This window comes from Raphanus sativus, chromosome 2 (genome assembly GCF_000801105.2).
Source record: "Raphanus sativus cultivar WK10039 chromosome 2, ASM80110v3, whole genome shotgun sequence".
Lineage (NCBI taxonomy): Eukaryota > Viridiplantae > Streptophyta > Magnoliopsida > Brassicales > Brassicaceae > Raphanus > Raphanus sativus.
In genome coordinates, this window is record NC_079512.1 from 22,934,295 (window position 1) to 22,957,747 (window position 23,453).

The 23,453-nt window shown below is 31.7% G+C and overlaps 2 protein-coding genes and 1 pseudogene across 2 annotated transcripts; all 3 read left to right on the forward strand.

Annotated features, from left to right (window-relative positions):
* Positions 1-3,562: 3,562 nt before the first annotated feature.
* Positions 3,563-4,582, forward strand: LOC108841214 (probable long-chain-alcohol O-fatty-acyltransferase 4). Its single transcript, XM_018613995.1, has one exon. It carries the CDS (start codon positions 3,563-3,565, stop codon positions 4,580-4,582), a length of 1,020 nt encoding a protein of 339 aa, XP_018469497.1.
* Positions 4,583-14,452: 9,870 nt separating this feature from the next.
* On the forward strand, positions 14,453-16,824 carry LOC108841257 (phosphatidylcholine:diacylglycerol cholinephosphotransferase 1-like). Its single transcript, XM_018614030.2, has 3 exons — positions 14,453-14,773; positions 15,645-15,782; positions 16,381-16,824. Exons 1-3 carry the CDS (start codon positions 14,489-14,491, stop codon positions 16,663-16,665), a joined length of 708 nt encoding a protein of 235 aa, XP_018469532.1. The 5' UTR covers positions 14,453-14,488; the 3' UTR covers positions 16,666-16,824.
* Positions 16,825-18,477: 1,653 nt separating this feature from the next.
* On the forward strand, positions 18,478-19,481 carry LOC108837894 (probable long-chain-alcohol O-fatty-acyltransferase 5; annotated as a pseudogene).
* Positions 19,482-23,453: the final 3,972 nt, after the last annotated feature.

The following is a 23,453-nucleotide window of genomic DNA, read 5'->3' on the forward strand; positions in this document are numbered from 1 at the left end:
ACAGATAAGGGAAATCGATGCTTCTGAGAACGAACCTCCACTCGCTCCAGAATCTCTTTTCTCCCACATCTCTACTCCTACGAGTACTCTATCTGAAGACCCTCTCCTGCAGTCCCTGTTATCCTCCTTCTCTGACATATTTGAGGAACCGACGAGTCTACCTCCCTTCCGAGAAGGCTTTGATCACACTATCCCTCTGAAAACCGGAGCAGATCCTGTGAACTTAAGACCTTACAGATACTCTTCTCTCCAGAAGGATGCGATTGATGACTTGTTGAAAGACATGTTGAAGCAAGGAATCATTCAGTGTAGCTCAAGTCCCTACGCCTCACCCATTGTCCTAGTGAAGAAGAAAGACGGTGGCTGGCGTCTATGTGTCGACTACAGAGGCTTTAATGCTCAAACCATTAAGGATAAATACCCAATACCTCTGTTAGAAGACCTTATTGACGAACTGGGTGGCTCAGCTTACTTCTCTAAGCTCGATCTCCGTGCTGGTTTTCATCAACTGCGAATGTCTCCCAACGATGTGTTCAAGACGGCTTTTAAATCCCACGCTGGCCATTATGAATACTTGGTCATGCCCTTCGGCCTCTCTGTGCACCTTTCAAAGCCTAATGAATCACGTCTTCAAGGATGTTGCAAGGAAATTTGTCTTGGTGTTCTTCGACGACATCCTTGTGTACAGTCCGGACTGGGAAAGTCATCTGATTCACCTCCAAGAGGTCTTCTCGATCCTGCGTCAGCAACAGCTCTATCTTAAAGCTTCAAAATGCACCTTTGGAGCCACAAAGGTTGAATATTTGGGGCATTTCATTGAAGCACAGGGAGTAAGCACTGACCCTGCTAAAGTGGATGCTATCAAGCGCTGGCCCACTCCTTCTTGCACAAGACAGTTGTGAAGTTTCCTTGGTCTCGCTAATTACTATAGGCGATTCGTCAGAGCTTACAGCATACTCTCACGTCCTCTTACCTCATTTCTTCAGAAGGATGGGTTTACCTGGACTCAAGATGCTGCAGACGCCTTCGACATCCTCAAGGACGCCCTGAGCTCCACTCCGGTTCTGGCCCTCCCCGACTTCAACAAAACCTTTGTTGTCGAAACAGACGCGTGTAACACAGGCATTGGCGCAGTACTTATGCAAGATGGCCACCCCATATGCTACATCAGTCGCTCCCTAGGTCCACGACAACAATCACTATCAGTCTATGAGAAGGAATTAATGGCTGTTGTCTACGCTGTTCAGACTTGGAGTGCTTACCTCTCCCACAGACCGTTCATCATCAAAACGGATCAGAAAAGCCTCAAATACATGATGGAACATAAAGCTACAACTCCGTTTCAGCATATGTGGCTTTCTAAGCTAATGGGATACGACTTTGAGGTGCAGTACAAACAGGGTAAAGAGAATGTTGCTGCAGACGTCCTGTCTCGTGTCTCTGGTTCTGAGCTTCTCAACATCACGCTATCACCTGCTCATCAAGGGTTCTTTGACGCCTTGAAACTTCTGTGGCAGACAGACCCCCACCTCTCCAAGTTGATCACTGAGCTGAAAAACAACAAGATGTCACACCCTCAGTATACTTTTATCAACGATGAACTGAGACGGAAGGGAAAGCTAGTTGTTGGGAACAATGTGGAGCTAAAAACTCACATTTTCAAGTGGTTGCATGACTTGGCAGTTGGTGGACACTCAGGCAGAGATGCAACACTTCACAGGATCAAATCACTCTTCTTCTGGCCAAAGATATCTCTGGAAGTTCAGAATTATGTGAGAAACTGCAGCATTTGTCAGAAAAATAAGTATGAAAATGTGGCTAAACCTGGTCTGCTACATCCTCTTCCAGTTCCACAAGGTGTCTGGGAATCAATCAGCATGGACTTTATCGAGGGACTTCCTCCTTCTTCGGGCAAACACTGCATCCTGGTCGTCATCGACAGGCTTAGTAAGAACGCACACTTCATTGCACTCTCTCACCCTTACACTGCAATCGAAGTTGCTCAAGCCTACCTTGACAACATTTTCAAGCTCCATGGCCTTCCTAAAGACATCGTGAGCGACAGGGATCCTACCTTCCTTAGCGAAGTGTGGAAGGAGTTGTTCAGGGTTCACGGTGTCAATCTGAGGTACTCTACTGCCTACCACCCCCAAACAGATGGGCAAACTGAAGTCACCAACAAAACACTCGAGACCTACTTGAGGTGTATGACTGCTGAGACACCAACGACTTGGAACAAGTGGCTACCTTTGGCTGAGTGGTGGTACAATACAACCTTTCACTCCGCCATTAAAAGCACACCCTTCGAGATTGTCTACGGTCAACCTCCTCCCCTCCACCTCCCTTACTTGCCTGGTGAAAGCTCCTCCACACTGGTTGATCGCAGCCTCCGCAAACGAGAAGAGGTTATTTCAATGCTCAAGTTTCATCTGTTAAGGGCTCAAAACAGAAACAAACAAGCAGTGGACTCTCACAGATCACAGAGGGTGTTTGTTTCTGGCAACTTTGTGTATCTGAAGCTTCAGCCTTACCGCCAGAACACACTCAAGAACAGGAAGATCCCACACAAGCTGTCACCGCGTTATTATGGCCCCTTCAAGGTCACTGATACAGTCGGCTCTGCAGCTTACCGTTTGGCACTCCCACCTGAGGCCGCTGTCCATAACGTGTTTCACGTGAGCCAGCTCAAGCTTTGCCCGAATCCTCCGACTTCATCACCAACGGTTCCACAGTTCTGGTCCGATCTGGGCACATCTAAAGAACCCGAGGTGATTTTGGAAACAAAAATGGCAAAACGTCGCAACACTGCTGTCACCAAAGTCTTGGTTCAATGGAAGGGCGAGCGAGCAGAGGACGCAACATGGGAGTTCTACAAGGACTTTATTGCTCAGTATCCTAACTTCCATCCTTGAGGCCAAGGATGTTCTTGAGCAGGGAGGTACTGTGACAGCATTTACCTTCTTTACTCTCCTATCTTTACTTTCACTTTACCACTGCAAGTTGTTATCAGTCACGGGTTGCATCCCGGTTACAGGTCACTTGTTAGACCGTTAGCATCTTTTGTCTATTTGTACAACTTTGGCATTTTCCTTGAAGGTTATCAATCATTATCAACAAACCCTCTCTCTCTAAACTCTCTCTTATCTCTTGCATACGCCATTATCGACGTATAGCTTGAATCCTTGCACTTGAAGGTGACATTTCTTAACCTTAGATCACCTTTTAGTCCTTGATTCCATCTCTCTTTAGATCTACGGAAGATTTACAGAGTAGATTTATCCCTCACACCTTTTGCTGTCTCAAAACTATACCATATAGTGGTCGATGGACTCCCCATGACCATGTGATTGGGAACCATGGTTTGAATGATAAGTTGCAATAACACTTTCATAATGGCAGAATCTGTTTAACAATGCGTGTAGCTGTTAAATCAAGTTGCTTAGTTTTTTATATATTCAGAACGTGGATGATTCATCTGATCATTTAAACTATATAATAAAATCAAAGTCAAAGCCTCGGTGATTGGAGGAAAGAAAAACAGAGAAACAAGATCTAGAGAGAGATGGAACAAGAACTCAAGAACCTCATTAAGGTTTGCTTTTATGCAATCATCTCAGTATCTTATTGTTACTACATATCAACAAGAATCAAAGCTGGTGTTTTAAGATTACTCTCTATTCTTCCAGTGTGTGTTCTGTTTCTTCTTCTTCCTCTGTTTTTCTCCTCTCTTCACTTCTCTGAATCAACAGCGTTTTTCCTCACATGGCTCGCCAATTTCAAACTCATCCTCTTCTCTTTCGACAAAGGTCCTCTTTACCCGCTTCCTCAAAACCTCACCCGGTTCATATTCTTCACTTGCTTCCCCATCAAGCCTCAACAAAGCCCTAAATCTCACAATGAGATACCCAAGTGGGTTTTCGCCATTAAGGTTATCATCTTTGGTGTGTTGTTACATATGTATGAGTACAAACAACACTTGTCTCCGACCATGCTATTGGTTCTCTATTCTCTGCATATATATTTGGAGCTTGAGATTGTCTTAATGCTCGTCAAAATCTTGGTCTTTATCACTCTTGGATGCGATCTAGAGCCACACTCCAATGAGCCATACTTAGCCACTTCTCTTCAAGATTTCTGGGGTCGCCGGTGGAACCTCATGGTCCCGGCGATCCTCCGGCCAGCCGTTTACAACCAGGTGCAGCAAATCGCTCAACGGAAAATGAGCTCTGACCAGGCTAGGTTTTTGGCGGTTTTGGGGACATTCATTGTCTCAGGTGCAGTTCACGAGCTGATCTTCTTTTATATTACACGCGAGATGCCAACAGGAGAGGTCACTTGGTTCTTTGTGTTACATGGAGTTTGCACCGCGGCGGAAGTAGCGGTGAAGAAGATGGCGTTTGTGCGGAGGTGGAAGATGAGCCTGATGGTTTCACGACTGCTCACGGTAGGGTTTGTAGTTTTGACTAGTGGTTGGTTGTTTTTCCCTCCTCTTATAAGAAGTGGCATGTTTGTTAGACTTCCTAACGAAGCCTTGTTGTTCATTGATTTTGTCAAGGACAAATTTATTACTCTTGGGTTATGATTCATGGATGTGTGTGTGTTTGATTCTGGATTATCAAATCATACTTCATTGTGGAGTTTCAGAATAACACTCATGGCATGGTGATTAGTGGTTTTAGTAGATCATCTACTGTAGTCGGTAGAGATCACATTTATATCATCATTTACTTATTAGTTTTTTTTTTCAGTTTAGTCTCTTCTATACAAAATAAATAATTATTTAAAACATTATAATTTGATGTTTAAATTATATTATCAAGGGTTAAATTATATAATCCAAAACACACATATTTTACATCAAATATTGTTCAAATTTAATAAATAGATATATATTTTCTACAATGGTAGATTATTTTGTCTTTTTTTTTGAAACATGATATAGATATTGTTTTGAAAAAATGTTCTACATTACAAACATATATAGTACTATACATCAGTATAAGAAAAGTAGTAAAATGAATTAACTAAAAGCGGTTGTAAGACAAGCAATAGAAAGCAGTAAAACCAATAACTAAAAGGGGTTGTAAAACAATATAAGAAAAGAGCAAAATCCAGGAAAATCAATCAGGAAATTCAGAAGTTCAATAGATGCTAAGGGTTTATTATGAAAGATTCTGGAACCTGAATCACAACTGTAAGTCAGTCAACTCTCGCTGTAAAAACTCTTTGGGTACAATTAAGAGGAATAAATAAGAAATGAATATAGGAGAACAAAGGAATAAAAATGAATTGTTGTTCCATTTTAAATTTGACAAATAATAATTTTCTTTTTTATTTCTCTACAAAAATGAATAATAAATGAAAAGAAAAAATTATTTCTTGTAAAGTTCTCATCGTTCCTTGGTCACTATTCATACCCTTTATGTCTAGATCCTGAAATTCTAAATTTTTTTGCGGATTCAACAAGTCATACAAACATTAATTTCAGATTCAAATTGTAAATTATTAGACCAAATCTCTTGTGTGAATAGGTACTTAGTTCATGCATGATTCAGTTGAAGTAATCAGTCACACTGTCGTTTCTACCAACTATCTTTAAATCAAAGGCTAGTTAATTACTATAGAAACCGACATAAATATCAATCATAGCAATTCAATTAGATCACCGTAGCAATTCTATCATTTAGCAATTCCTCATAAAACTCTTGAAAATCTCTAAATCTAATAAGATAATTATTCAGACATGATCAATGAAAACATAATCAAACTCTGAACAAAATTACAAATGAAAATATTTTGACCCGCTCAACCGATGTTTGTTTTGACATTTAGATAATTTAATCATAATATCTTTTGATATCTTTTTATTTTAAATGTAAATATATTTATTAAAAAATTCTAACAAATCTGTTTTAATTTTTTTTACAAGATCTTCATTTTCGAAATTATATTTTTATTTCATATTAATATTTTCTTACAACCGTGCGGGTGATTATTTTTATTTTATACATATAAATATTTAATTTGGTTTACATGATTAGTGGTATATAATTTTAATATTTACCATATTGCTAATAGTTAGTTAATACCCGATAATTAATCTGGTTTACATGATTTTATTTCATATTTCGTTATTATTCATTTATTACTAATAACATTTTTAATAATATATAATAACCAATATAACCATTTTAACTAATATATAATAATCAATAATTTAATCTGGTCAAAAGGATCATTTAAAATATGTTTCATTTATTTCATATAAATATTTTCTTACTTGCATAACTATTTACCTACAATAATGGGTTTAGGATAATTTAATTTAAATGTTAAGAACCCATTTTTTTATAATTATGATCAACTTGATCTCTGTACAATTTTTAAATTGAAAATATTATTCGTTAAGGATCAAAACTTAGTTGAAAATTATAATATTAAATTAATATCACAAATTTAATACAAAATTGTACATTAGTCTAGTTATTATTACAAAATTAGTTAGATATTTTAAAAGTTTTTTAGTTAAAATGAAATATACGTTTAATTTTTAAGTAACCCCGAAATTAACTAAATATTTTAAAAAAAAAATAATTTAAAAATGTTATATATATTTATTTTAAATAGTTACGAATTTAATGAAAAAACTAGATTCTAACCCGCCCTTCGAAGGGCGGGTATATTTTTTGTTTTAAATTTTTTTTAGAAATTAATTTTATATTTATGTTTTTCATTGTAATCATATTTCTGTTTTTGTAATCTTATTTGTATATAAATCTTAATCAACATCTATTTTATAAAATGATAACAATTTAAAGTTGATTCGATATACGTTCGTTTCTTCGTAATCATATGTCTATATGTAGGTTTCTTCGTAATCATATGCCCATCTGCCCGTTTCTTTGTAACATTTTCTGTAATTTGTTTTTGTTATATATATTTGTAAATCAAAAGATATGAAAAGATTTTGTTCAGATAAAGAGAAAATATAGGAATATCTATTGGATTTGTTTGTTTTAGAATTATTCAAATTATTCATTTATCATATAAAATATAATTTAAGCAAATTTTGAATAGGTGGTCCAAATAAAAAAATCACACATGAATTAAGTCATGACTTCTGTTTTAATAGTATATACTAGATTCTGATATTTTTGTTTTTAATTTAACTTTTTAGGAATTTAACTTTTATATTTGTATTTTTTAATCATATCTGCGTTTTTTGTTGTAATCATATTTGTGTATACTATTTAAAAAAATATTAGTAAGAAGTTTTGATAATTGTATTGAATTTGTGATGTTGCATAACTATACACTTATAATCAATTCTTGTTTAAATCGGATCCAGATCTTGAACTATTGGTTGAACCAATACGTATTTTTAATTATTAAAGCATTTGATTTTTAGTTGTATTATTAGAATCTGTTTGTATTCTAATTTGGAAGTTAGACTTTTTATTTTTTATAAAATAAGATTATACAATCTTGTGGATCATGAATCTATTAACAAAGTTAACTGTTGTGATTTGGCATTAGTTTATTTTGTTATCAATTATCTATTATAATATTATGTTTTATATTTAGATTATTTTAGATTTAAAATTTAATTTTCTTATTCACATTATACATTAATAATACTTAAAGATTTTCAGTTTATAATATAACTCGTAAAATGAAATGTTATACTGCTTGTTTAGGATATAACTCGTAAACACATAAGATGATGCTAGATTTTGAAAGCGTGGGATTATCTTCACAATATTTCAAAATTTATTTTATATAAATATGTATTCTTATACATTTAGATTTATTAATGAAACATTATATTGAGTATTTTAAAATCCGACCCGACCCGCAGTTAAATTGACAAATTGTGTGGTCTCGTATGTAGTTCGGTTTAGTTTTCAAAAAAAATATTATTTAAAAATCTTATAAAACCTGTAAAAACAACTAAAACCCCGGATCTGGCTACCGGTTGAACTGGTAGATGATCCAATATGAAATTCGGTTTGACTTAAATTATTATAATCAAATTAAATTTTCATCTTGTTATAAGGGTAATAGGTCAATATTCGAGAGGATGCATACTAAAAACGAAATATATTTGAGCATCAATAATTTGTATATGTTTATTATAATTTAATGGTTTATGTTTGTAAATATAATTTTCATTTATTTAGTTAGTTTACTTTTGTTATTCACATGTTATTAGATTTTTTGATGTTTTGTTTATGACTTATTTTAAATTTTAATTTAATTTCATTATTCGCATTAGAAATGTAAATATTTAGTATTTTTAATCTTTATATATATATATATATATATATAATTATGTTTTACAACTAATTAAACCATTGATTCATACTCTCTTGCTTCAATTTATGTTAATGTAATATTTTATGATATAATTGTGTTAATATATTTGTTGAATTAGTTAATATTTGATAAATATATTATATGTGTTTGAATAACCCGTAAAAATATATTCATAAAAATATCAAGTAACATGTTTTGTTGTGTTTTAAATATTAATAGTATCGAACTATTAATTTTTTTTCATATATATATATATATATATATATATATATATATATATATATATATATATTTATGTATATGTATATCTAATTTAGTAAGAATTATATTTTTATGTATTTAGTGAGGGTTTTGAAGAAATTGTTTTTTGGCATTTGGATTAATATATAGTTGTATATAAACGAATTAATAGACATATATAACTATTTATTACATTAATAAATAAATTATAATTTATTTTTATTGAAATTTCGTATTTATATAAATTAAATTCATTAGTTTTTAAAAAATAGATTAGTTAGTTAGCTCCTTAATTTTAGGCATGGTGGTGTATATTTAATTGCAATTAAATTAAATATATGAATATATGAATAGAAGTAATAGGGAAGATAATTAAATTATATATATGAATATATAAAGAAAAATAATAGAACCAACCTAGACTTTTTTTTATAGTCCAAAAAGTAGTCGATAAATATTGCTTCTATTTTAATAGTATTGATATATATATTTTATAATATTAAAACGTTCTAAATCTATGATACCAATCATACTTTATTTTTTTATTAAAGTAACAACTACAACCTTTAAGGCCAAAATCTCTACAGCCAAAATTCTAAAGCTAATTTGGTAGATTATTTGCCATTAATAATGTTTTAACATTATATGATTTTTTTATTTTTGTAATTAATAATTAAAATATTCACTAGAAAATGAATCATTAACTTTTCGTTTATAAATGACACATGTTTAATATATACAAGTCAATGTGGAAGAAGGCTAGAGAATGTTGACAGTCTTAGAGATAATATATGTAGATATATAAATAGTATGATATTTTTAAGATATCTTTTTACATTATATATATATTAATCACTATATGTCAGAATTTTAACACATATAAGTTTCAAAAATTGTAAAAGATTTTCATATGTGACAATACTATGAAATATCCAACTAATTAATTTTATCATGCCTAAAATATAAAAGATCTACATATTAAAGCATGAATCTATATATCAATGAAAAAAATTTGATATCTTTCTAAAAGTTATTAAGTTATCATTATAGTCACCCATGCAACATAACTTCTTTTTATTATATATACATATATATGCCTTTAGTAACACAAGATTATTATTTACAACACTAAAATTTTATATCATTTAATCCAATATTCATATATCTTTGTGTGTTAACTCATGACAGATACTGATCCATATCCAGATTCGCCGTTCGATCAAAAGAACAAAAGGAACATTTTCATAACGTTGACAGATTCAGAGATAGGCTTAAGTAATACGATAACGATGTCAAAAGAGCTACTAAAAGCCAATGTATTTGTTTACATTCCTAAAAAGGATATCATTGGATTGATACAACACAACGAGCCAACCATTATGGATGTTTTTGATTATGATGCTAAGATTACAACAATTCTTACCATAAGAAAAGATGGAGATGAAAATTTCAAATTTCATGGATGGAGTATGATACTCCAACGAAACCATTTCAGAACAGGCGATACTATTGTGTTTTGGTGGGACATCATTCACAAAAGACTTAATTTTAAGCAATTCATGTTTCGATTTATATAAATACATTCCTATTAGATGCTTCATTTGATGTTGTTATTTTCTATTTAAACTATGTTTCTAATGGTCATGTTGTGTTTTAAAGTTATAAATAAAATTATCTGAATTTAAGATAATATATTTTAATAAAGATAGAGAGTTGAGAGCAGGGGCGAAGCCACGTTACGGAGTGTGGTGGTACGTGCACCCATAGTTACTTATATTGATATTAAAAATTTTACATGTAAAAATAGTAATTTTTCAGTGGCTCTAGTGGTAAAACTAAGCATGTGCACCCATAACATCTTGAGTTCAAACCCTATTTCATGCATAATTATTTTTTATTACTATTGATGCATCCAGTTGAGAAGACTTTCAGATTCTCCCCTGTTGAGAGAAACGTTTTTATTTATTCATTAATTAGGATAAAATATGTGCTTTGGGCAGAATGAAATATTTATTAAAAACTTATGTTTTCATAATGTAAAATCTGATGATTTCTGAATACATGTGTTATTGTGGTCAAAATATATTTGGTATTTATGTTTTTTCTCAATGTAGAATAATCACTATAAGAAAATAGGCAGATTCATCAGAGCGATATTGAGTGTGATCTTGAAAGCGGTTAATAAGTCAAACCTTCACGCCTTTTCATTCATGCTTTCTATTTTACTTCCATAGCAATTAGATGTGCTATTTCATATTGTTGTTAACGTTTGGATTCTTCTTCAAACAACGTTCTTCCTCATCTTCTCGTCGATATTACTCTCGTCATCTTCACCGGTCACTGGCCTTTTTAAAAGTTGTTGTCATGGGCTTGATTCCCTTGTGTTCAATTTTGGATTCATGGGGGATAAATACGGAGCAATATCATCGATCTGAAGGCTTTAATTTCTCCTATTCATAGCGTGATTTTACGGCAAATCTCGTTGGATTTGTTGGTATGTTTCCGGCAAATCTACATGATGTTGTCGGCGTATTCCCCGAGCACTTGGTGCACGATGCTTTCTTCCTCCGATCATCACCGGAGAGTCGCGATCATTCCTTAAGAAGCCTTGGCCAGGAGACTATGACATCAACGTAAACGTCGGTTTCTATACCGGTCCGGTAGACATCCTCACGAGTGGAGACTTTCAAACTTTGATTGACATCGGTTCAGTTTTATTTGGAGATTCAAAGATCTTGTTTCATGGACATAAAGTTGTTGATGTTCATACCTCAGAGCAAGTGTTAAGAGTTTGTATAATCTACCGACGATCTCGAGTTGAGCGCACACAAAACCAACATCAAAAGACGCCATGGTCAGAGGAGTTCACGAGGTTAATGCACTTCCTACACTCAGGTTTTAAGGTACTTACTGAATTATATTGGGGGTTCATGTCCGCGACTGCACGACGTCAAGTAGTATTCTCTTTGGTTACTCGACCTGTATTATTATTTCATAATTATGTGGGCTTGATTGGTACGGTTAAAGAAAAGAGTGGACAGGGGAAAAAAGTATTTAAAACAAAGAAGAGTTTGAAGACGTTTCTACAACAAAACAAATTGAAGACATGACTTTATTGGGTTCAAAGCAAAAGAATTTTAATGTCATGGACGGTTTCAACAAAACATGTTATCTACTGCAGCGGGAGTGTTTGGGACGGATTGCGATGTAACAGATGGATCAAATCCAAAGATCTATTTCAAAAAAGTGGTATTTACTCACAAGAATTAAGAGCCACAAGAAAGATCTTTCAAGACCAAGAACGACGTGGAGAAAAGCTAGCGAATCAGCCTGTCCTACGAATGCGTTAGGGAGCATCGTGTTACTGCTATCTCTATTAAAAGTTATTTTTAACAACATGTTTGTTATATATGTTTCATGTAATTTGTTACATTGATTTGAAATTAATAAAGTAAAGATGTTATAAAAAAGAAAATAGGCAGATTCCGACGGAAGATTTCGTTAGACATTTGTCGGTGAAGACTTAAGAAGCGCTATATCCTACGAACGACCATGGTAGGTGTCTAGGTGATTATTTACAGTTAACTCATATGACCTCAAAAATATTATGCAGAGCTTTCTTTTTTCAATCTTATCTTACTACTCCTCCTATCGAGATATGATTTTAGAATCTGAATTCTAGTTAAGAAAACATCTAGGGTCTATAATCTAACATGATCTAGACCCGTTTTGACATAAAATTGCACATAACTCATAAGGATATATTTATTGATGGTTCAGAGATACTTTTGATTGAACATAAACAAACAAACAAAATTATCATAAAAATATCAAAATTCAAATGTTGAGAACTTGAGAAGAACTCTTTCTAAACAAAGATAAGAGATCCTTTTGGACTCAGGACACTTTCACAGGCCTTTCGAAAACAAATTCATGTCTAACATATTTTAATTCATACAAATATGGTTCACATATACTTGAACTTAACAAACATATACTCACCAAAAATCAACAAAAGACAAACAATGACTGAAATTGCGCAAGAGAAATGCGCAAAGGAAGCAAACCTCAGAAGAAGACAGAACGTAGAAATGGAGCATAAGATGATTCGTTCATGAATCTTCTTACTCTGTCTAGTTGTAAAACCACATGGCGTAATTTTACATTTGTTTCTTGCGTAAATGATTCTAACTACTTATTGTTACCAAATGAATTGAAGTAGAAATACATTTAACTTAACATTTTAACAAGGTATCATAATCCTATTTACACGGTTCAGTCTGATTCATTATTGATCCGACCCAAAATTGATATCATCGGTACATAAATGGTATTCCAAGATTAATGGTATTTACACGGTTGCAGCGGTAGCAGGTGGATCCGGTGGTATCCAGGCTGCTCACGGTGGGGTTTGGGTTTGTGACTTGCATTTGGTTGTTTTTCCTCAGCATGTTGGCTCAATGGAGAGATTTATCAATGAAGGCATATTTTTGATTAATTTCGTCTGCACAAGTTACTATCCTCTCGTTCTCCCGTGACCAACATGATCAGGCGATAGGGTATATAAAAAAGATTACTATCGTCTTGGCATTGTTTACGAGTCTTAAACAAGTTCCATGTTGTATAGAATCACCAATGCACCAGATGGTTTAGTTAATCGTGTTTCCACCACTGCGTGAGAAGTAATCATCTGTCCTATTGACTATTGTTGAACTTTTCTATAGCTCGATAAAACAAAATAAAACGTTGATTATCTTTGGAATAAAAATTATTTACATGGATGAGTCGCAGTTCATGATTTGTTATCTATAAATGAAACAATATATGTATATATATATATATTAGGTGTTTTCCTGCATCATGTGCAGTAAAAAAAAATTAAAAAAAAAATTGACAGATAAATATAAATTATATTTAATTTTTTATTAATATTGTAAATTTTATTTTTCTTATCAATATTTTAATATAAATTTGATTTAACTAATCATTAAAATTAAGATAAAAATAATTTTGTTTATTTTAAATTATATTTAAGAATGTGCATGTATATATTTAAAATTATAATCCTAGGTAGATTTTTTTATCTATTTGTTTTAATTAAATATATTAAATAAATATGCAAAATTGCATAATTGTCAAAAATTAAAATTAAACAATCTTTATAAAATTTGTAGATATATATATATATATATATATAAGAAACTAATGATTTTACGATTTAATTTGATTTTACGATTATTTGATTTTATGATTTAATTTGATTCTACTATTTAATTTTTATAATTTTCTAAAAAAATGTATACATTTTCGAAAATTTATAATGTAAATGAAATTTTGAAATTTGAAATGACATAGTTGAATATATTTATTTTAAGGATGATTTATGAGTTATTATCATATTATAAAAAAGAACAAAAATATAAATCGATAATAAATGTAATATATGAGTTATTACTATGTTTTGAAAAGTTTACCAAAAATATAAACTAACATTAAATATAATTATCTATGTCATATTAATTTATAAGACATGTCATCAATTTTAGTAATCATGTCAAAATATTTTTATTAAAATGATTGTATAGAGAACATGTGTTATATCCCACTGTTCCATTGAAATTACGTTCTATTTTGGGTATAATGTTTTAAATCATTCGAAAGAACCAACATAAAAGAACACATGTCGGGACAAAATGTCCACAAAGACCCTGTCGTAATAACTTCCATATCTAATCGTCACCTATGATTGGGGATCTGATATAATTACACATAAGTCAAATCGTCACAGTTTTGGTAGTAAATCGAAGCGCTCGTTTGTGTAATAAAGTTGTACGTTATTATGTTCTAGAAAATATAAGAAATCTTCTCAGTTCTTTCTCTTTCTCTCTCTGAAACTCTTCAGACACCAAAAAAAAAAACAAGGAGTAATAAAATGTCTCAAATGGACATTTCTACCAGAACGGAGGAAGGGGGATGGAGAAGCAAGCCATCGTTTATGACGTGGAGAGCCCGCGACGTTGTCTACGTGATGAGACACCATTGGATACCGTGTTTGTTCGCGGCCGGATTCTTGTTCGTCGTAAGCGTGGAGTCCTCGATCAAGATGGTTTCCGAGAGTTCTCCACCGTTCGATATTGGGTTTGTGGCCACGGAGTCTTTGCATCATCTCTTGGCTTCTTCACCGGATCTTAACACCGGTTTGGCCGCTCTAAACTCGGTATGTCCTAAGAATTGGTTTGAGTCAATTCGATAGATGATGATGTGTGGATGTGCAATTACCAAAATAAATTATTTTTTGGTAAAAAGGATTAATATAAATGTGATTTGATACCATAAATAGTGAAATTCTCAAATTTCTGCTTATTTTAATTCTAATGAAAGTTCTGATTTCTTATAAAATTGTTATATTATGTCCATAAATTACCTATATTTATTTTTCATAGTAGTATGTTGTATACAAACCAAATGATGATTATCTCCGTTTTGTTAATGAAAATTGATCATATGCGGTCTAAGAACTAAAACCCTAAGGCCATGTCATTACCTCAATTTTTTCTCTTTTTTTTTATCATAAGTTAGATGTCTTTTTATAATTTATCATAAATTAGAAGTCCCTAAAACATATTTCATAAACTATTCTTATTCCTGATTATTGCTCAGTTAATTCTGGAAAAAATCTTTTCAAATCACCTAATATATTGTTTCCTTCTTTTTCCTTTAACTCATACTAGTATAATAGATAGATATGTATCCAACCATGTATCTTGACTGACTTGAGTTTGGTAAATTTTCTCATGTTTTTCAATGCATTTAGGGATACTACTGATTTGTTACTAAATTCATTTGAAATATCACTTGCAAAAAGGAATGTAAAAAAACAAGTCTATAATATTTTCAGTATTAGCATCTTCAAAGTTATTTTTATAGAACTTTATCCTTGGATTTTAATAACATTTACAAATATGAATATAAGGATTTTAGGATATACTTTTTTTTACAAAAATTGTGATTCTTTGTTCGAAAAGAGAACATTGTATGTGCTTTATTTACTGATAGATTTATTTGTATTGGTGGATGGGTATATGCAGGTGTTAGGAGTGATGCAAGTATCGTATATTGCATGGACATGGTTAATAGAAGGACGGCCACGAGCCACCATCACGGCTCTATTCCTCTTCACTTGTCGCGGTGTTCTCGGTTACTGTACTCAGCTCCCTCTTTCAAAGGTTCACATCTACATATCTATTATCATACTAATTATTCTTTTGATAGGTACATAATTAGTGATGTTCTATCAAATTAGATGTACAATTACTGATCAATTTATTTCAGATACTAGGATGTTGTTGGCACAGATGATTCCCATGGCCATTATTCAAAAGCAGTTTTATAACCCCCAAAATTTTTGATATTCCGGACCCTCAATATAAAAGTGCTAGATTATAATATCATTGAGAGGTTCAGTTTGTACTTAGTTATTTTACCAAACAAGAGCTGTATGTTGTTGATTGTATATACTGATTTAACTAGAGGCATTTAGACTCAATATAATCATCACAAATAATAATTGTAGTTCTTAGGCATCAAATAAATAAAACCATTTTGTTTCCTTTTTTTTTTTCATCTTTCAAAATAAAGTTCAATGAGTTTACTGACTGGACATAAGGGCACAACTGATTACGTAAGCCAAACACTATGGTTTTGTGTATCTCGTCTAGGTATACTAGTGATTAGTACTTGCCAAAACAATTAATTGAACTGATGTTGATTAGCTTCTCTATTGAGATATATAATTTTGTATATTGTTTCCAATCTTGTTTACAGGAGTATCTAGGATCAGCAATCGATTTCCCGCTAGGAAACCTCTCGTTCTTCTATTTCTTCTCGGGTCACGTGGCAGGCACGACCATCGCATCTTTGGACATGAGGAGAATGCAGAGGTTGAGACTTGCGATGGTTTTTGACATCCTCAATGTATTACAGTCGATCAGGCTGCTAGCGACGAGAGGGCACTACACGATCGACCTCGCAGGTGGAGTTGCCGCCGCGATTCTCTTTGACTCATTGGCCGGCAAGTATGAAGCTAATACAAGAAAAAGACAATTGTAGGAACCCGTTTCAGCTTGATTACCAAAAGATTCTCTTCAACATGTTAAGTTGCTGTTGATTTAAGTCTATACTGGGGTTCGGCAATTATTCTCCCCTGAGCCAGTGGTTTGGACTTCATGGTCAGACTGTATATGTTGTTTATTTCTCATTTTTTTATTCGACTCCGCCGTTTGTGATATGATATGGGTTTTGGTTAACACTAGCTGGTTCAATTGTTTTTTCAGTTGGTTTTACTATGAAAGTTGTAACCTTTTGTAATACCAAAACTACCGAACAACGCTCTTAACATCCCAGCTCGATACATTGCTGATCCTTTGACTCGGATAGACATGTCAATTAAGGCCAGATTCCTATAAATTTCCGCGTTTAGGTTTAGGTATATTAGTCCAAATAAGGTTTTTCTTACTAAAACTATTTAAATTACCGGGTTTAGGTTTTGGGCTTCAACCGTTTTGGGTTATTTGATCGGTTCACAAAACCCAAAATTTTACAGGGAAATGTGAGTTAAGTTTCAAAATGTAGTGCTACTGCATCTTCATTGCGTGGAATTTATAAACAATTTTTAAATATCACTGGTATGAATTTTTAGTTTGAGAAGTAAACATAAATTTATATGTATTATTTGAACTGGTTATATTTTTACTAAGTTTATATACCTTTTAAACATGGAAAATGAGGAACTGCCCGATTTTCACAATCATGAGGACATTATTCTTTTTTGTTGTCTTGAGTTTAAACTACAAAAGTGCTTTCATGCAAAAATATGAGAATGGTTGGACCATTAGCCTAACAGTAACTAAATACACACTTCTTTGGATTTCAGACTTGGAATTACGTTTTTAGCGACTTAGTGTCACCAAAAATTCGTATTTACCACATTACCGAACCTAATACCAGATGATTTGGCAACCTTCATGAGCTGATTGACTTGGAATTTACGAAAGACGTTATGGTATATTGCATTTAAATTGCTTAAGACTGAGGCACATGGGAACCAGCCTCGAATACAAAATGTCGATTCAAAGCAGGTTAGTTGTCCGAATCTTCTTCCAATCTATATCGATCATTTGTTCGTGTAGCTATACGATCACATTCTCTATTTAGTCAAATATTATCATTGCGATCATTAATTCATGCAAGTCATTACACGCTACAGCAAATTTAAAATGTAGCTCAGAGATTGAAAAATAGCTGGAGAATTCTTTAAAATGTTGGGATATCAATAAATTTCCACTAGTTAAACAAATCAATAAATTTCCACATTATTTCTAAGTATTGTTTAACTTCAATAGCGTTTAAAAACAAATCCATAAAGTGATAAAGATTTGATCAGTTCTGTACAAATAGACTAATATGATTTTAGTATAGAGTTGAACATACATCTGAAAAGTCAACAAATGGTATAAGAGAAAGATGTAACATATTCAGGTGAATAAGTTAAAACTACTGATAGATTTTTATAATGCTTAATCATCTGACATAGGCTAAATCAATGGATGAAAACTTATCGAACTAAAACCGACAGACTCAAAAGGCAGCGGATAGAGCAAGATGAAGACATCTACTTAAATTGCGTATAAAAGAAAGCCTAACATATAACAATGCTAGTTTCTTTGTTTTTCCAAATTTCTTTGCGATGTTCATGTTAGAGATAAACTTGAAGATAACTTGATCCTTAAGTCATCTCCATCAGTTTACAATGCTTATTAGCAATTAACTCATCCCGGTTACTTATCAAACACGCAACAACCAAGTTAAAACCTAGCTTAGATGATTACAAAAAAAAATATCCAAAACGCAAAAGAAACAAATATGAGGGAAGTGGAAGAAGAGCTCAATTGCTTTATCAAAATTTGTGTTTCAACAATAGTGTCAGTATCTTACTGTTACTACGTATCACCCAAAATAAAACCCGGTGTCTTTAGATTACTCTCTGTTCTCCCCGTATGTGCTTTGTTCTTTGTTCTTCCTCTGTTTCTATCCTCTGCTCATCTCACTTTCATCACATCAAGTTTCCTCATAATGCATGCGAACTTTAAGCTTATACTCTTTGCCTTTGAAACAGGTCCTCTTTTTCCACTTCCCCCAAATCTCCCCCAATTCCTCTGTTTTACTTGCTTCCCCATCCATCCCAGACAAAACCATAAATATCAAGATCATTTCCCCAATGTCCTTTACGTCGTAAAGGTTTTGATCTTTTGTGTTGTGTTACATATTTATAACTACAGATACTATCTGCCTCAGATTATGCTACTGGGTCTTTATCCTTTGCATATATACTTGGCTCTTGAGATCTTCTTAACCCTCCTCAAAGTTGTGGTCACTATCACTTTTGGGTGCGAACCTGAGCCAGTGTTCAATGAACCATACTTAGCCACATCTCTTCAAGACTTCTGGAGTCGCCGGTGGAACCTCTCTGTCTCGGCTATTCTCCGATGGAGCGTCTACGGAGGAGACTATGTAAACACTCCGAGTGGTCTGTAATCATCGGTGTTTTGGCATCGTTCCTTGTCTCTGGTCTGTCTCACGAGCTACTTTTCTACCATGTAAACGGTGAGACACCTACAGGCCAGGTCACTTGCTTCTTTGTGTTTCATGGAGTTTGCTTGGTGGCCGAAGGGGCAGTGAAAAAGGTGGCCCGTGCACGGGGGTGGGTGATGAAACCGGTGGTGTCTCAACTGCTCACGGTGGGGTTTTTGGTTGTGACCAGTGGTTGGCTTCTATTTCCTCTGTTTAAACGGAACGGCATGATGGATAGATTCGCCAACGAATCCCTTTTACTCCTAGATTTCATTAAGCGCCAACTATATATGTGATGGGGGATGTACTAGATAGATTTCATGCCCCATTTGTTATGTGCTTTTTTTTGTTGTTGTTTGTTTGTTATGTGTTCTTTGCTTCCAATGCAATATGCACATTTTCCATCAACTGTTATGCAAATTGTTTATCTAACAATCTGTTACATTTTGTTTTGGTTTAACGAGGGTTATGCATAATGTCATTATTCCAGTACGATATCGTTGAAACTAATCAGTTGATACTCTCTCCTATATATATATATTTCCAAATATTAATATTTTACGTATATGAAAGTTATTTAGTCTATTACATCACAAACTTAAGATATTTATTTTCATCAGAACCGCACTATAGATACTAGAAGCAAAATTATAAAATGTGCCGGTAATTAAGGTATTCAAACTTGGACTGATTACATGAAATTATTTTCCCTTTTAATGAACCACTAGACTAGAAATATTTTTGATAATTTTGTGGCAATAGTTTAGCTATTTAAAACAGACCGGAAGCATGGACTTCATTCGTTTGGCCCAAAGACCGGCTCTTATCCTCTATATATTATTTGAGAAATATTTCGGAAATTAGAACCTTAATTTTATATTAATTAAAAAAAGTCTCTATCCTACGTGTCATTCAATTAGAATATTAATTAGGATGACATATCAGCTGTAAAATCAATTGAGAAATTGATGAGTCCGTGAATTAAATGCTAAAGAATCTTATAATAAAGATATGTATATGGCGCATGTATAACGATGACATACCTTATATTAAACGTACAAACTTATGATTCGTATTTGCATTTACGGTGTCGTTTATTTTTTATATATGGCGCATGTATATGACTCTAATATAGATGTATGTGTATTCTATGCAAGTTCAGTTGACAGCAACAACTTTAACATTACTCACTTTAATCGAAAGCCATTATAGCCATTGTGTTTTCTAAGTTTTTGTATTTTGTTTACCATTACAGCCATTGTAGGATGTTACTAAAGTGTTGTAATTACAGGGATTTGGAAAAGATAAGAAGTTGGCTGATTTATAATTTTAATTAGAAATGAACCTTAGGGATGGGACGGACCGGGTATCCGAGGTATATTAGGATATCCGAATCCAGATCCGGGTCCGTCAGATCTGTAAAAATTACTACCCGGATCCGTCAGATCTGTAAAAATTGCTACCCGGATCCGGGTTCGGACCATCCGGATATCCGGAGTTTGGATATCCAAACTAAAATCTAAATACCCGCAGATATCCAGATCCGGATGTTTTTTTTTAAAATTAAAAACTAACTAATTAACCATTTATTTAGTCTATTTAAAATTATTAAAAAAAGAAAATTGAAAAATTATTGAAATTTAATAAAACTAATATTTTAGTTATTTATATATAAACTATATCTGGTATATATATAAATATAATTATATTTTAAATATATAATAGATCCGGATCCGGATACCCGGACCTAAAATTTTATTACCCGGATCCGTATCCGGATCCGCCAGATCCGGGCTCTATAGATATCCATTTTTGGATCAGATCGGATCGCAGATCCGGATTTTAAATCCCAAGCCTACCGAACACTATTGAAGTAAAACATTCGGTATGTATAACAAAAATTATGTCATCAAATTATGTATGGAATATAAATTTTCGTAAACCAGCATTTATACATCAAATTATATCAGTTATTCATGTGTAAATTATGTGTGAATGATTTTTTCCTTATTATACGATTGACTAACAATAATGTACGTGTCTTATTGTATAACGGCAAATATATTCGCCTTGATACACAATTCGGAATGATGAAAATACGGAAAGTTATATTAAATATTCGAAAACTTTTCCCCAAGACAAGATTTAAAAATATATGGGAGTCAATTGAGGAAATCTAAATTGATTACAGTTACACAGAATTAAATTATTCTTTGTTTAATTTATTAAGGTGCCAAATTGAATTAGTGGTATATAAATGTAGGGTATTAGAGTTCAAAGAAACAAATTGTTAACATCCAACCAATGAATATTTTTTAAAAATAAATTATCGACTATATACAAAAAAAAATCAAGTTACAAAAAAAAAACAAAACAAATTTTCAAATTGAATTGAACAGATAAAAAACAAAATCCCATATTTATTAAAGGAGAAGCATTTTGAAAATAATTACCTCAGTTTTGCAGTATTTAAAAAAAGCCTCATTGTCTGTGTGTCAGTCAATTACGATGTTAATTTATTTTATGTGTCATGCTTAGATTGAAATTGAAAAATTGAATGATCCAATTTAATTTATTTCTTTTTTTTCCTTAAATAAAACCAACGGAATTATCATAAATGACTAATATATATATATATATATATATATATATATGACAATTAATTATTGTACTAATAAAGATTTGATAAAAACATTGATCTACTCCATCATATTTTTTAATTTTATATTATTAAAATAAATTAAACAATCAAATTAGCTACAAAATTAAAAATTTAGATTTTTTCGAATATGTTATATTTTGAATTTAAAAAAACGACAATAAATGACTAAAACTATTAAAATTATTTATTTTAAAATTAATGATCAAAAGTTTAAATTTTTTATTTTTATTATAAGAAGATACACATGATTTTAAAATCATATGAGTAAAAAGTATCATTTAATAATAAAACAAATATATATATATAGATAAAAATTATACCATATAAGATTACATAAATATTTTAATATAAAACTTTCAATTAATTTCAAGAAATTTTTTAAATTATAAACTTATTATATAAGCGCTGATCATAGAACTATATGATTTGAAGTCTCATTTAATAAATAACTATACAAAATATACTATTCTTAGAAAAAATATGTTGGTCCATCTTAACTTTATTACACTTTTTATTAAACTAACTATCGAATTAATAAATAATGTACAAAAAACAATCTCATACTTCCTTAAATAAAAATTACGAAATTACTTAATATGATTAACGTATGTATATATATGAAAATTAATTATTCTGAATAATAAATATTTAATAAATATTTTGTATATTGGTTCTTTATATTTATTTTATATTATTAAATATTAAACAATCACACTAACTATATAATAAAAACATTATAGATTTTTTCTTATATGTTATATTTTGAATTTTTGAAAACGTCTATAATTATTATAGAAATTTCAAGATCCCACTTTGAAAAAGATCAATAGCTTTAATTTGTTTTGTTATAATAGAATACAAATGATCATAAAATTATATTAATATGAATTTTTATTAAATAATATTCAAATTAAACAACTTTCGTTAAATAAAAGATACGAAAATTACCTAATATGATTAACGTGTATATGAAAATTAATGATTATGAATAATAACTATTTGATAACAATTTTTGTATCTTAGTCTTTTTGTTTAATTTTATATTATTAAAAAGATATTAAATAATCCACAATACTATATAATAAAAACATTTAAAATTTTTCTTATATGTTATATTTTTGAATTTTCAAAACGTCTATAAAATTATTAGAAATTTGAAAGATCCCCTTTGAAATTTTGTGATCAATAGCTTAATTTATTTTGTTACGATAAGATACAAATTATCATAAAATTGTATTAATATGAATTTTTTATTTAATAAATATTAAAATTAAATTATATATATATATATATCTATATACTAACGATTTAAAGCAACAAGGTTGGCTGCATCAATTTAATCGTTCAGTTGAAACCTTTCAAAATTATGTGGAAGACTAAAGTCAAAGTAATTCGAGTTTGGAAAATTAATATGGTGTTGGTTCTAAAATCATTAAAATGGTTCTCATTTATGTGAAAGTTAAATATTAAAAAATTGTAGACCTGTTTTGGAATAAAAATGACTTATTGACCACATTACAGTTTTATAGATATAAACAGGGGTGATAAAAATTTTAAACCCAAATCGATCAGACTCATCATAAATTCAAAATAGATTTCGGTCTAC

What these genes read in the sequence shown, in the direction of transcription:
- LOC108841214 (XM_018613995.1), top strand. Translation starts at nt 3,563, where the DNA reads ATGGAACAAGAACTCAAGAACCTCATTAAGGTTTGCTTTTATGCAATC.
- LOC108841257 (XM_018614030.2), top strand. Translation starts at nt 14,489, where the DNA reads ATGTCTCAAATGGACATTTCTACCAGAACGGAGGAAGGGGGATGGAGA. An exon ending in GTTTGGCCGCTCTAAACTCG is followed by an intron (nt 14,774 to 15,644) that starts GTATGTCCTAAG and finishes GGGTATATGCAG; the next exon opens with GTGTTAGGAGTGATGCAAGT. An exon ending in CTCAGCTCCCTCTTTCAAAG is followed by an intron (nt 15,783 to 16,380) that starts GTTCACATCTAC and finishes TCTTGTTTACAG; the next exon opens with GAGTATCTAGGATCAGCAAT.